At 38.6% G+C, this 15,554-nt stretch overlaps 1 protein-coding gene across 1 annotated transcript; it reads left to right on the plus strand.

Annotated features, from left to right (window-relative positions):
* The first annotated feature begins 11,358 nt into the window (after positions 1–11,358).
* LOC135629229 (pyridoxal 5'-phosphate synthase PDX1-like 4) lies at positions 11,359–14,894 on the plus strand. Its single transcript, XM_065136424.1, has 2 exons — positions 11,359–11,761; positions 14,745–14,894. The coding sequence occupies exons 1-2, from the start codon at positions 11,462–11,464 to the stop codon at positions 14,892–14,894; spliced, it is 450 nt and encodes a 149-aa protein (XP_064992496.1). The 5' UTR covers positions 11,359–11,461.
* The last annotated feature ends 660 nt before the right edge of the window (positions 14,895–15,554 follow it).

Raw genomic sequence — 15,554 nt, forward strand, 5'->3', positions numbered from 1 at the left:
AAATTGCGGGCTGTGGCACCGTTGGCTGGGCGGTGCAACCACTTGCCACCCGTGACAGCTGGCAGTGCTACCGCCAACTGGGTGATGCCATTGCCTATAGGCAGTGAGCACTGCTTTCAGGGCTGTGTGGGCTGACGTGGATGTTTTCAATTTGAAGAGAGTTTTTATTTGTGGAGCAATCAACCTTAATTACATAATTATGTAAAAGTTTCCATCACAAGATGAGAAATTTCGTACATTCATGATAGATCTTGTGAAGTGCATACTCTACTTCAAACGTCGTATCGAGTTTTCGACATGTTCATGACTTATTACGCTAGTTTGTAAGCCTCGCTAGTTCATGATTTATATCGTATACAAACTTGGCTTGAAAGATGTAAGTTCATGATTTTGTAAGATATAGTTGGATCCGAAAATAAATGAAGAAGGAATGAATCCGATGAATTTGAAAATCTAGAGGATGTGTGAAGGGAAATTTATGAGTTTCAAAATTTGAGGGATCAAACAGGATTGTATTAGTATCACTTCACTCTATAATTGTTAGTATTAATTCTACTAATCCTCTTTTTTTCATTTTAGCTAGAGAGCATCATGAGTCTTTTTAGATCTTGAGTCATGAATACTGAGTGCCCAAAAAGCAAGATATCAACTCTTGCTCCTAGCTGATGATGGTAAATGTTTCTATAAGAAAGGATGATTTTTAGGTACCCATTTAATCTTGGGTGCCTCAAAAACCAATCTAAATTGTTTATCATGTTGCATGGAATTTATCATGGTTCCTTTAGGAACCCAAATCAATTTGTTTGGACTAACTTTCTTGATTGGACAATGATAAGTTCTATGTCTATGTTTGAAACAAAAGTTGCATTTGTTTCAGTGCGATACATGCAAGATAGGGCCTTTAATGAAGGTGGTTGGATTTTGGTAAGGACTTCTCACAAATATGATTCCACTTCTTTTAGGAACGTGACCCTATTAGGATTAAGAGCACTAAGAGGGGGGGTGGGTGAATTAGTGTAGCGGAAAACTTTCGACGATAAAAACTATGTTCGTACGTTAAAATCTGATTCCGACGTAAAAGTCATTTCGTTCAGATAATAACTTTGAAAGCTTACAGAAACATATTTGAAGTCAAGTAAGGAAGTCAGTTTATAGTTAAGATAGAAATCAGAATGTAAGCGCAAATTGAAATATGATGTTCGTACGATAAAACCGATTTTAGTCTTAATGCCGATTCGAAAAATACTTAACTATGAAACACGTTCGTAAATGAGCAAAAGGCAGTAAGCTACTAAGGAGGCTTGTAGTAAAGATAAGATGCTCAAAGTAAATGCAAACAGAGATTTAGAGTTGTTCGGTCTATCTTGACCTACATCCACTTTTGGCTTCCTCCACCAACGAGGTCACCGACGTCCACTAGAGGCCTTCCTTTAGTAGGCGAAGGCCAATCACCATTTTACAGTTTCACTCCTTTTGACAGGCTTAGGAGACAACCCTTACAAACTTTTCTCTCCTCTCTTGAAAGATCAAAACTTGGAAAAAGAGAGAGGAGAACTTCTAGCCTTTACAATACTTTTGAGCTCTAAAATTCACAGAGTAAGATTGGATTTTCGATGCCCTTTCATGCAAGAAAGGGTGGGGTATATATAGGCCCCAAACTAGTTTGCATTTGGAGCTCAAAAATATCTTTTCCTGGATTTCCGGTGTCCTAGCGGTACCACCTCCTGATTGGGGCGATACAACCGCTTGGCAGCTCGGAGACTGAGCCTCTAAGCGGTGCCACCGCCTGACAGGGGTGGTTGCATTGCCCAGTCTCGCTCGGAGACTGAGCTCTAGCGGTGCCACCGCCTGACTGGGGCAGTTGCACCACCTAGCAGAGCTCGGAGACCGAGCTCAAGCGGTTCCACCGCTTGTCAAGGGCGGTTGCACCGCCCAGTCTCGCTTGGAGACTGAGCCCAGGCGGTGCCACCGCCTGCCTGGGGAGGTTGCACCGCCTTCCTGGGGCGGTTGCACCACCTAGCTTTCCTGGGAGACCCTCTCTTAGGCGGTGCCACCACCGACCCTAGCGATGCCACCGCCTAGCAAGAATTCTGGTCCGAATGGGTTGATCTATTCGGCCCAATTTTGGTCTATCAAGGGCTCAATTGCCCCCAGATTAAGTTAATGGGATTACCTCCCATTCCTAACTTAATCTACATGCTAACTATGACATTTCTTAAGACATTTACTACAACTTGCTCTGTGCGTCAATCGCTTTTTCCAACGAGCTTCCGGCGAGCTTCCGACGAACATCCGACAAACCTTCGGTGATGCTCCGACGGACTTCCGACAAACTCCTGGACTTGCGACGATCCACTTGGCGAGTTCCGACGAGCTTCTTTTGGCAAGCTCCTGGATGGATTTGTTTCCGCAGAACCTCCGACGACCGTTCGGACTTCCGTCGAACTCTCGAACTCCCAACGTGATCATAGTCTTGACTCCGGCGCAACTTCTGCTGCATGTCTTACTTTCATCATAGTTAATCCTGCACACTTATCTCAACATATGGATTTGATAATAAATGACAATTGACTTCATCATCAAAATCTGAGATTTAACAATCTCCCCCTTTTTGATGATGATAGTCAATTGATAATAGAGTTAACCTTAACTCCCCCTATCTATATATCATACTTGAGATAAGTCATTCTTGAATTCAAGGCCTTTGAATTCAATAGACTTATTGATAAGTTAAGAACTCTTAACCTTATCAATTACTCTCATCATGATTCCTATCACAATGTATCTTACTGAAAATGATGTCAAGACTTGACATCCATTCTCAAGTTTTATATTTCAAATATGAATGATGGTAGCAGCTCAACATAAGATATCAACATGTAAATTTACAATTTAAGCTTTTGATATCTTAACGTAAAGCAAACATTCCAAGTGTTTAGCAATCGTAGCATTTCATCACATGGTAAGATATCAACACGTAAAATTACGATGCAAGTTCTTGATATCTTAACATGATGCAAACATGGCATAATGCAAATATGGCAATCATAGTTATCATCAATTCATATATTTTTGATGGCATAATCATAGCATCAATACTCATAGCATCAATTCATATATCTCTCCCCCTTTGTCATCAACAAAAAGGAGAACGACATAAGTAAATTTTAAGCATTAGTGCGGTATTTATTCATGCCATAACTAGGTTCATATTATTTTCTAACAGTGAGTGATAGGATACTAATTATGCAAACATCTCAAGGAAAACATGACATGGAGATAGCTTTGAATACTTCTTCCTTTTTATTTGTTATTATCTTTTTGCATGAAGGAGGAAAGTTATTTGTGATACTAGTTATTTGTGAGTTTACTTTGAATGAAGTTAAAATCGATGAGAGATTAAATCATACTCCATTTTTATAAGGATCAAGATACGTATGTGAAATAAATCCTTGCAAGTAAAAACACAAACATCCATATTTCAAGAAGGAATTTACAAGCAGGAATCATTTTATCATATCCATTTCTCAAAAAATATTTTTCACATGATAAGTATATGAGAGATGTATTTGCTAGTTGATTTCATATGTCAAAAATCAATGATGAGATTCAAACTCGATATGACATATGTTTATTAAGTCCGGAAGAGAATAATGTATCGAGAAAATCCGATTGTAAGGATCAAGAAGATCCGAAAATGAGATTAACACTTGTTAAGAGAATCCGAAAATGAAATTAACACTTTCATGCATTCGGACAAGACTATACTATAGATTTTCAAATACAATCATGAAGACAAAACTTGCTCATTGTTATGGAAATTTTTGTATTAATTTCCAATATGTTATTTTAGGCATGTAATGGCAATCAAGTGATTTGATCATTCAATCAATAAATTCTGAAAAATAATTTTAAAAGTTTATGCATTCGGACACATCAATATTCCTAATTCTCTTCTTATGAAATCAAATTGTTCTTCACTTAGAGGTTTTATAAAAATATCAACTAGTTGATGTTTAGTATTATGACAATATAATGACACATTAACATCATGGCAATACATCAACATCATGGTAATATCATGACACATTAACCTCATGGAAATGACACATCAATTTCATGGCTATATTACTTTCTCAAATCATATTTATCATGGAAACCAAGACACAAGGTTTTCAAAGTAGGCATTATAGAAACATTTAATTTCAACGTGAAATCTGACAATGAGTAATGAGATTAAGCAACGTAACCCTGTATATTCTCACCAATTAATAACCATATCAAAGATTAGTAGTCATCAAGGCATTGTGATTAAGGTGAGTAACATAAAGAGTTTACAACAACGTAATTGTTACAACAAGAGGTGATTGTGTCCACATATACAAGCTTATTCAAGAGGTGGAAAATTAAAATGCCTAAATAAAGAGTCAAATTGTCGATGAATTTGCTGCAGCTCAAATAGGATTTGATCTTGTCGATGTTCAAGCCGATCTTGTCTTTATTCAAATCGGTCCATCCGAATCCCAATGTCTTCGATAGATGATGCAGGAGCTTGCTCAAATGGATGTGTTTCCTCAAAAGGATAGATCGGAGGAGATTGAGTACCCCTAAAGACTAGTGTTTCGGGTTCTGGTTCTGGTTGAGGGGGATCGGTTCTTCTAGGCATTCTAACCCAATTACCATTTCTATAAAAACATCTCAATTGATGAAGTAGATTTTTATTTATTATGCTAAACCTGTCTACTTTCATCACTTCTTCGTCAGGTGGTATTGGAATATCGTAGGCTTTAAGTATTCTAGTGATTATACCACCATATGGAAGCATCATATCTTTCTTAGATAGTTTTGTCATGTTTTGTTGGATAAGGTAACCAAAACAGATATTATGTCCTTTCATGATCCAATACATGGTTCCTAATTCCATTTGACTTACTTCATCATGATGGTATTGTTTAGAGAGAATGATGCTAGTTATGATATGATGAAGTACCTTAGTGTTTAGTGGTAGTAGATGTTCATAGCTTTTAGGAACTATCACTAAGTTGGGATTATCAAAAATTATTCCTAAGGCTTCAACATATGTTATCCCAACTGTTTCATTATCCCACGATCCTCTAAAATAAAGACCTCTATTTTTTACGGGAATGCCTATCATGTCGCAAATGAATCTATCCGTAATGGAGATGTGTTGTCCTAAGAGATAGGTAGACACTCTTTCTTCTTCATCTACTTATAGATTGTTGTAAAACAATCTAACAAGTCTTGGATAAATGGGTTCACTAATTTGTAAAATTGGGAGTAGATCTAAGTTTGCAAACCATTGGATTGTCTCTGAGTCTCTTAGTTCATCTAGATCTACATGTTTTCCCTTATTGACACTTCTAAATTCGAAGGAAGAAAATTTTTCAGCATGATATTTTGAATCGAAAAGGGTAAGATCAAAGTCTTCTTCTAATCTCCTCTTCCCTTTGTCCCTAGAGGATCTTCTAGAGCCCATAACTACTGCTATTTAAGAAGATAGTAATAGGCAAGAGTAAATGACTCAAAAACAGAATTTAAAGGCATCTTAGATAATACCTTAAGTGAGATCCTTAAGAGAAGGAGAGATTGCTGATCTTTTGCTTTGAAATGAGGAGTATTTGGGATGCTAAGATGTGAGAAAAGGAGGTGGAGAAGCTTTGGTGGTGTAAAGGGGGGAAGGGAGTGAGTTGGGGTCGGTTCCACCGCCGGCCCTAGCTCGGTTTAAAAGGGGGCAAGATTGCGGGCGGTTGCACCGCTAGCTAGGGTGGTGCAATCGCTTGCAACCCGTGACAGCCGGCGGTGCTACCGCCAGTTGGGCGGTGCCACCACCTACAGGCGGTGAGCACTTGTTTGGGGGCTGTATGGGCTGATTTGGATATTTTCAACTTGAGGAGAGTTTTCATTTGTGGAGCAATCAACTTTACTTTTGTAATTACGTAAGAGTTTCCATTTCAAGATGAGAAATTTCGTACGTTCAAGATAGATCTTGTTACACGCATATTCTACATTAAATGTCATACACAATTTTAGACATGTTCATGACTTATTATCCAAGTTGGTAAGCTTCGCAAGTTTATGACAAACTTTGCTTGTAAGACGTAAGTTCATGATATAGTTGGATCCGAAGGTAAAGAAGAAATCAATTCGATGAGTTCAGAAATCAGGAGGGTATGTGAAGGGAGAATTATGAGTTTCAAAATCTGAGGGATTAAATAAGATTATATTAGTATCACTCTGCAATATTAATTTTCTAATCCTCTTTTTACTATTTAGGCTAGAGAGCATTACGTGTTCTTTTGGATCTCGAGTCATGAATATTGAGTACCCAAAAAGCAAGATATTATCTCTTGCTCCTAGCTTTTGATGGTGTATGTTTCTACAAGAGGGGGTGATTTTTAGGTACCCATTTACTTTTGGATACCTCAAAAACTGATCTACATTATTTATCATGTTGCATAGAGTTTATCATGGTTCCTATAGGAACCCAAATTAATTTGTTCGGACTAATTTTCTTGAATAGACACTGATGCGTTTTGTGTCCATATTTGCAACAAAAGTTGCATTTGCTTTGGTGTCGAACATGTAAGATGGGGCCCTTTATGAATGTGGTTGAATTTTGGTGATGACTTCTCACAAATCCGATTCCACTTCTTTTGGGAACGTGACCCTTGTTTGCAAGGTTCATGTTCAAAGACTTGCTACCAACCTTGAATTTCTTCAAGGTGTCCTTAAGTAGCAAGTTTTCCTTTTGGAGAGTTTCTAGATCATGGCATTTTTCACATTGATCTAAACTATCATGATATTCAGTTTTTAATTTATCAAAATTGCTAACAAGATTATCTTGCTTATTTTTCAACAATTTATATTTTCTACTAATAGTTTTACATTCATCAAATAAGTCATGGAAGGCATTTAATAATTCATCAAATGATAAATCTGCATCAATTAAATTTGTTACCTCTTCTCCGATGGCCATTAAGGCGTAATGAGCAACTTGCTCAGTGTTGAACTCCTCTTCTTCGGACGCGCTCGAGTTATCTCACGTTGCTTTGAGCACCTTCTTCTTTGATGTTCTCTTCTTGGCTTGGGGACAATCACTTTTGTAGTGTCCCGGCTTTTTACACTCGTAGCAAATAACTTGGTCCTTTTTGGGTTCAAGTTTATTTTTTTTGTCACTTTTAAACTTGTTTCTCTTAATGAATTTTTTGAATTTCCTTGTTAGAAGTGCCAAGTCATCGTCACAGTCCTCATCACTTGAGTTTTCTCTCAAGTGGTAATCTAAAGTTCTATGTGTCATATCCTTCCTATTCTTTTGAAGGATGTGTTCTTGCTCTTCATGAGCCTTGCAAGTCATTTCATAGGTCATTAATGACCCGATTAGTTCTTCAAGAGGGAAGTTGTTTAAATCTTTAGCCTCTTGAATAGCAGTGACTTTAGGGTCCCAACTCTTAGGAAGGGATCTTAGAATCTTATTTACGAGCTCAAAATCTGAAAAACTTTTGCCGAGTCCTTTTAGACCATTGACGACATCCGTGAAATGGGTGTACATGTCGCCAATAATCTCGCTCGGTTTTATTCAGAAAAGTTCAAAAGAATGTATCAAAAGATTGATTTTTGACTCTTTCACTCTACTTGAGCCTTTGTGAGTCACTTCGAGTGTATGCCAAATATCAAATGTAGTTTCACAAACCGAAATACGATTGAACTCATTTTTATCAAGCGTACAAAATAAGGCATTCATAGCCTTTGCATTAAGAGCGAACGTTTTCTTCTCCAATTCATTCCAATCGATCATTGGAGGAGAAGACTTCGAAAATCCATTTTCGACAAGATTCCGAAGTTCAAAATCCATTGAAATAAGGAAGATCCTCATTCGGTTTTTCCAATAGGTGTAGTATGTCCCATTGAACATGGGTGGACGTGTAATAGAGTGGCCCTCTTGGTTTCCGGCGTATGCCATCTCTCTGGGGTTTTAATCCGTTTGAGAGTTAACCCCGCTCTGATACCAATTGTTAGGATCAAGAGCACTAAGAGTGGGGGGGAGGGGGTGAATTAGTGCAGCGGAAAACTTTCGATGATTAAAATTGCGTTCGTACATTGAAATCCGATTATGACGTAAAAGTCATTTTGTGCAGATAATAACTTTGAAAGCTTACAGAAATGTATTTGAACTAAAGTAAGGAAGGCAGTTTGTAGTTAAGATAGAAATCAGAATGTAAGCGCAAACTGAAATATGATGTTCATACGATAAAATCGATTTTCGTCTTAATGCCGATTCGGAAAATACTTAACTATGAAACACATTCGTAAATGAGCAAAAGGCAGTAAACTACAAACCGATATTTAGAGTGGTTCAGTTAATCTTGAACTACATCCACTTTTGGCTTCCTCCACCAACGAGGTCACCGACATCCACTAGAGGCCTTCCTTCAATAGGCGAAAGCCAACCACCCTTTTACAGTTTCACTCCTTTCGATGGGCTTAGGAGACAACCCTTACAAACTTTTCTCTCCTCTCTTGAAAGATCAAAACTTGGAAAAAGAGGGAGGAGAACTTCTAGCCTTTACAACACTTTTGAGCTCTAAAATTCACAGAGTAAGATTGAATTTTCGGTGCCCTTTCATGCAGGAAAGGGTGGGGTATATATAGGCCCCAAACTAGTTTGAATTTGGAGTTCAAAAATATCTTTTCTTGGATTTTCGGGGTCCTGGCAGTACCACCTCCTGACTGGGGCGGTACAACTGCCTAGCAGCTCAGAGACTGAGCCTCTAGGCGGTGCCACCGCCTGATAGTGGCGGTTGCATCGCCTAGTCTCGCTCAAAGACTGAGCCCTGGCGGTGCCACCGCCTAACTAAGGTGGTTGCACTGCCTGGCAGAGCTCGGAGACCGAGCTTAGGCGATTCCACCGCTTGTCAAGGGCGGTTGCACTGCCCAGTCTTGCTCGGAGACTGAGCCCAGGCGGTGCCACCGCTTTCCTGGGAGACCCTCTCCTGGGCGGTGCCACCGCCGACCCTGGCGATGCCACTACCTAGCAAGAATTCTGGTCCGAATGAATTGATCCATTTAACACAATTTGGGTCTGTCAAGGGCCCAATTGCCCCCAGATTAAGTTAATGGGATCACCTCCCATTCCTATCTTAATCTACATGCTAACTACGATATTTCTTAGGACATTTACTACAACTTGCTCCGGTGCATCAATCGCTTCTTCCGGCGAGCTTCCGGCGAACTTCCGACGAACATCCGACGAACCTTCGGCGATGCTCCGACAGACTTCCGGCAAACTCTTGGACTTGCGATGATCCACTTGGCGAATTCCGACGAGCTTCTTTTGGCAAGCTCCTGGACTTCTCGGATTTGTTCCCGTAGAACCTCCGACGACTGTCCGAACTTCCGTCGAACTCTCGAACTCCCAACATGATCATAATCTTGACTCCGACGTAACTCCTACTGTATGTCTTACTTTCATCGTAGTTAATCCTACACACTTATCTCAGCATATGGATTAGATAACAAATGACAATTGACTTCATCATCAAAATTCGAGATTCAATAGGCCCTTATTTGTAAAGATCATATTCAAAGACTTGCTACCAACCTCGAATTTCTTCAAGGTGTCCTTAAGTAGCAAGTTCTCCTTTTGGAGAGTTTCTAGATCATGGCATTTCATCCATGTAGCTAAACTATCATTATGTTTAGTTTTTAATTTATCAAAATTATTAATAAGAATTTCATGCTTTTTTTAATAATTTATATTTTCTACTAATTGTTTTGCATTCATCAAACAAGTCATGGAAAGCATTTAACAATTCATCAATGATAAATCTGCATCAATTCTTCTTTGGTGTTTTCTTCTTGGCTTGGGGACAATCACTTTTGTAGTGTCCCAACTTCTTGCATTCGTAGCAAATAACTTGGTCCTTTTTAGGTTCACGTTTATTTTTAGTGTCATTTTTAAATTTGTTTTTTTTAATGAATTTTTTAAATTTCCTTGTTAGAAGTGCCAAGTCGTTGTCAAAGTCCTCATCACTTTAGTTTTCTCTCAAGTGGTCTTCTAGAGTTCTAAATGTCATATCCTTCCTGTTCTTTGGAATGATGTATTCTTGCTCTTCATGAGCTTTACAAGTCATTTCGTAGGTCATTAATGACCCGATTAATTTTTCAAGAGGGAAGTTGTTTAAATCTTTAGCCTCTTAAATAGCAGTGACTTTAGTGTCCCAACTCTTTGGAAGGGATCTTAGAATTTTATTGACGAGCTCAAAATCCAAAAAATTTTTACCGAGTCTTTTTAGACCATTGACGACATTCATGAAACGGGTATACATATCGCCTATGGTCTCGCTCAGTTTCATTCGAAAATGTTCATAAGAATGTACTAAAAGATTGATTTTTGACTCTTTCACTCTACTTGTGCCTTCGTGAGTAACTTCGAGTGTATGCCAAATATCAAATACAGTTTCACAAATCGAAACACGATTGAACTCGTTTTTATCAAGTGCACAAAGTAAGGCATTCATAACCTTTGCATTAAGAGTGAAAGTCTTTTTCTCCAATTTATTCCAATCGATCATTGGAAGAGAAGACTTTGAAAATCCATTTTCAACAATATTCCAAAGTTTAAAATCCATGGAAATAAGGAAGATCCTCATTCGGGTCTTCCAATAGGTATAGTTCATCCCATTGAACATGGGCGAACATGTAATAGAGTGACCATCTTGGTTTTTGGCGTATGCCATCTCTCTTGGGTTTTAATCCGATTGAGAGTGAACCCCACTCTGTTACCAATTTTTGAGATCAAAAGCACTAAGAGGGGGGGGGGGGGGGGGGGTGAATAAGTGCAGCGAAAAACTTTCGTTGATTAAAACGACGTTCGTACGATGAAAACCGTTTCGAAAAGTTCTTCAACTTAAGAGTAAACTGAAGTATAGTTGACATAAAGTAATTGGAAAAGATAATTAATGGAGTGAGGATACGAGAGTATAAAATTTTATAGTGGTCAAAAGGTAGTCAAAAACTTTGGTGGCCTTATAATAGCCAACCCAAAATAAGAGGTAGGAATTATTTTTTTCCTTTTATCCTTTCCTAAAATTAATAAAATTATGCGATTCACAGAGTTATTTTTTTTATATGTGATTTTTCATTAAAAATAAGCCACAGTATATAGTTTTGAATTCCTTTATCCTCTCAAAATAAAAGAAAAATCGAACAGCCGTGAAGTGACCACGTGGCGCATTTAGGACCGATCGCTGTTTGCATGCTTTACTCCGCCGCATACAAATACCCCCCACCGCCCACCCTCGTCTCTCTACAGTTGAGATTGGCATCGAAATTAGAGGGGAAGCTTCCAGACTACGTTTAGTTCACCGCTACTATCGTCGGAAGAGAGAGAGAGAGGGAGAGGGAGAGAGAGAGAGAGAGAGAGGAGAGCATTTCGTCGAGCATGTCGGACAGCGGCGTCGTGATGGTCTACGGCAACGGTGCGACCCTGACGGAGCTGAAGAAGTCGTCCACCTTCTCCGTGAAGGTGGGGTTGGCGCAGATGCTGCGTGGCAGGGTCATCATGGACGTGGTCACGCCCGAGCAGGCCCGCGTTGTCGAGGAGGCGGGCGCCTGTGCCGTCATGGTGCTTGAGCGTGTCCCTACAGACATCCGCGCCCAAGGCGGTGTCATCCCCTGGGTGGTGCCACCGTCGGCCAGGAATTATGGGTCCAAATGGGCTGATCCATTCGGCCCAATTTGGGTCTGTCAAGGGCCTAATTGCCCCCAGATTAAGTTAATGGGATCATCTCCCATTTCTAACTTAATCTACATGCTAACTATGATATTTCTTAAGACATTTACAGCATCTTGCTCTGGTGTGTCAATCGCTTCTTCCGGTGAGCTTCCGACGAACTTCCGGCGAACATCCGACGAACCTTTGGCGATGCTCCAAATCCTTGTGTTCTTCTTCTTGCGTTCAAAGCAAGTAGTTTTGTTCTTTTTATTCTTAAAATTTTGTTTCTTTAATTTTTTAAATTTCTTAGTGAGTAGTTATTGTTCACCATCACTGGAGCTTATGCTCGAGTGGTCTTCAAATGTTCTATGTCCCAAATCCTTCCTGTTCTTTGGAAGGTGATTTTGTTCATCATGTTCATCATGTGCATTGTGCACCATTTCATATGTCATCAATGAACCGATAAGTTCTTCAAGTGGAAAAATATTTAAATCTTTTGTTTCTTGTATTGTCGTTACTTTTGATTCCCAAGCTTTAGAAAGTGATCGTAAAACTTTACTAACAAGTTCAAAATTCGAGAAACATTTGCCAAGAGCTTTTAAACCATTGATGATATCCGTAAAACAGGTGTACATGTCAATAATGGTTTCGCTCAGCTTCATTCGAAAAAGCTCAAAATCATGCATTAAAAAGTTGATTTTCAAATCTTTAACTCTAGAAGTGCCTTCGTGTGTGATTTCAAGAGTGTGCCATATGTCGAAAGTCGTTTCGCACAAAGAAACCCGATTGAATTCATTTTTATCTAAGGCGCAAAACAAGGCATTCATAGCCTTTGCATTTAGAGAAAACGTCTTCTTCTCCAAATCATTCTAATGGTTCTTTATAGTTCTCCAAATCATTACAAAGCCAAGGGTCATCTCAAACCTTTATGGTTCTACCAATATTGATGATTCTCTTAAGCCCGCTCTTAACAAGGGAAATCAAATGGCAAAGACCAAACCTAGTCTTAAAGATTCTAATGTGTTTTTAATAAATCTTTGAATATCTTCATTTTTAGTTTGTTGTATAGTGGCCTAAAGTTTATCTTCATGGTTTAACATAGGAAGGATCCATTAGGCACCAATAGATTTCTTGACTACTAGAAGGTACCAATAAATGTTCTTGATGGGAGAACGTCTATATAAACGAGGGTTTTGGTCACTAGACTCTATCTCTCTCTCAAGTCTAAAGGATTTCCAACAATATCTAATGTGAGAGTTCTGAGCCTAGAAGTGCCAAAATACAAAGAGAAACCATTGTTGAAATTCTCGACAACAATGGCTAGAGGTACGCAATTTTCGTTCCCGTATTAGTTTTATTGTGTTTCTATTATGGTGGTTTAGAAACACATTTTTGTACTAAATTTTTTAATATTTGGTATCAGAGCGATTAACCTTTACCTTGATATGAAAGAGTTTTTATTTTTACGCCATGAATATGGCTTGATTTTGGTTTCGTTTTTAAAACTTTGATATATTTCATGTTGAAAATCTTAAAGATATAACATTTTCAGTATTTTTAGTCGGTAACTGCTCATATATTATATATGAATATTTGATTATATTAATTTATAATTTACCCACACGGATTATGAATTGGAATATAATTTGATAGTTTTATCATAAAGACCATTTGAAACTATTTGAATTAAAATATTAACCCATAGGCAATTTTTATGTCATGAGATTTATCTTTTGGAATGTTTAACATTGGTAAAACATGCAATTTCAACTATTAAGCGTCAAATTTTGACATAACATATTTGATTTTATGTCGTTTCTCAAACTGTTAATTTCTTTAATATTTGATGTGACATTCTTAGGGTGATAACTATAAGATATGGAATGAGTGAATTCTCCTCCATTTAGAGCGGATGGATATTGATTATGCCATTAGGAAGGACGAACCACCTATAGTCACTAATACCAGTACTCTAGTTGAGGTCGCATTATATGATCGATGGGAGCGATCCAATCAACCCAACGTGATGTTTATCAAGACTAAAATAACTGCTTGCATACATGGTTCTGTTGACCAGCATAAGAAGGTCCGAGACTTGCTACAAGCTATCGATGAGCAATTAATCACTTTGGAAAAGGCACTAGCAAGTACCCTAATAATGAAATTCTCATCCCTCGGACTCACCAACATAAATGGTGTACATGAGCATATAATGCAAATGCTAGATATTGCAGCTCAACTTAAGAAACCCGAGTTTATTATGTCAAAATCTTTCTTAGTGCACTATATTATTAATATCCTTCTACATTAATATGAGCCTTTTAAGATTTCATATAATACACATAAGGACAAATGGTCAATCAATAAATTAATTGACAAGTGTGTTCAAGATGAAGAGAGGCTAGTGATGGAACTGGGTGAGAGTGCATTGGTGGTAACTACTTACAGGAAGAATAAAACTGATAAAAATCAAGTCAATCAAAAATCTAATCAATAGGGAAAAGGTAAAATACCACCCTAAGCTTGTTAGGATCAATACGTCACTAAGAGGGGGGAGGAGATTAGTGCAATGATAAAAATTACGTTGATTGGAAAGTTTCATTTGACAAAATTGTTTCGTCAAAGCTCGTATCGGAAAGTAATGAAAGTAATAACTTAGGGTAAATGTAAAGTGTAGAGTGTAGATAAGTAATGAAAGAAAGCAATAAGGAAAGAATACATCGGATTTATAGTGGTTCGGTCATTGTGACTGACGTCCACTTCTGATTCCTCCTCCGTCGAGGTCACCAGCATCCACTAATGGTCTTCCTTTAATGGGTGAAGACTAATCACCCTCTTACAATACTCTCTCCTTTTTGCGGGTTTAGGAGAGAACCCTTACAAGTCTCGCACCTCACTTCAATTATCATAAAACATAGAGAGGGAGTAGGAGGACACTTTACACTTTTACAATTCTTTCACACCCCAACACTTTAAGATTTTATTCATAGTTTAATATACTTTCATGCAGAAAGGAATGGGATATTTATTGGCCATAATTGCTTCAAAATTGAAGCCCAAAAGTGTCTCATCCCGGGTTTCCGGGTTATTGGCGGTACCACCGCCTAACACTCTGACACTGGGCGGTACCACTTCCCAATCTGATGGTACTACCACCTAACAGAGCCTCGAAGACTAGGCTCTAGTGGTACCACCACCTGACATGATGGTACCATCGCCTGACAAGGCGGTACTACCACTTGGCAGCAATAATTGTCGACGGTACCATCGCTCAGGCTTCTTGGTGACTGAGCCCTAGGCGGTTCCACCGCCCTAGTCTAGTGGTGCTAGCGTCAGACAAGGTTTAACAACCTGTTTGGACCTTGAATCCAACCCAAACTAGTCCAATTATGGGACCAGTTGGCTCTTAATAGGTTTAATTGTATTACCTCTCAAAGCTAACCCTAATTATGTGCTAACTTCATTTAAGGCATACACTAAATAAAACAAGTCCGGTAAGTCTAGGTTTCTTCCAATGAGCTTCCGACGATCTTTCGACAATCTTCCAACGGGCTCCCGGGAAGCTCCTAGACTTCACAATGATCTTCTTATCGAGTTCCGATGAGCTTCTTCTCGGCAAATTCCGACGGTACTTCCAACGAACCTCCGGACTCTCGACGAACTCTCGAACTCCTAAAGAATTCTCGATCTTGACTTCGGTACTTCGTTTTGCTTTATGCCTTGATCGCTATAGTAGTTAATCCTATATACTTTTCTCAATATATAGATTAGATCAAATAATTTATCAATTGATTTCATCATCAAAATCTGAAATTCAACA

This window comes from Musa acuminata, chromosome BXJ3-1 (assembly GCF_036884655.1).
Source record: "Musa acuminata AAA Group cultivar baxijiao chromosome BXJ3-1, Cavendish_Baxijiao_AAA, whole genome shotgun sequence".
NCBI lineage: Eukaryota > Viridiplantae > Streptophyta > Magnoliopsida > Zingiberales > Musaceae > Musa > Musa acuminata.

Excerpts from the sequence above, each read along its gene's own strand:
- LOC135629229 (XM_065136424.1), top strand. The coding sequence starts at position 11,462 with ATGTCGGACAGCGGCGTCGTGATGGTCTACGGCAACGGTGCGACCCTG. Across the intron at positions 11,762-14,744 it reads ATCCATTCGGCCCAATTTGG|AAAGGAATGGGATATTTATT; the intron begins GTCTGTCAAGGG and ends ACTTTCATGCAG.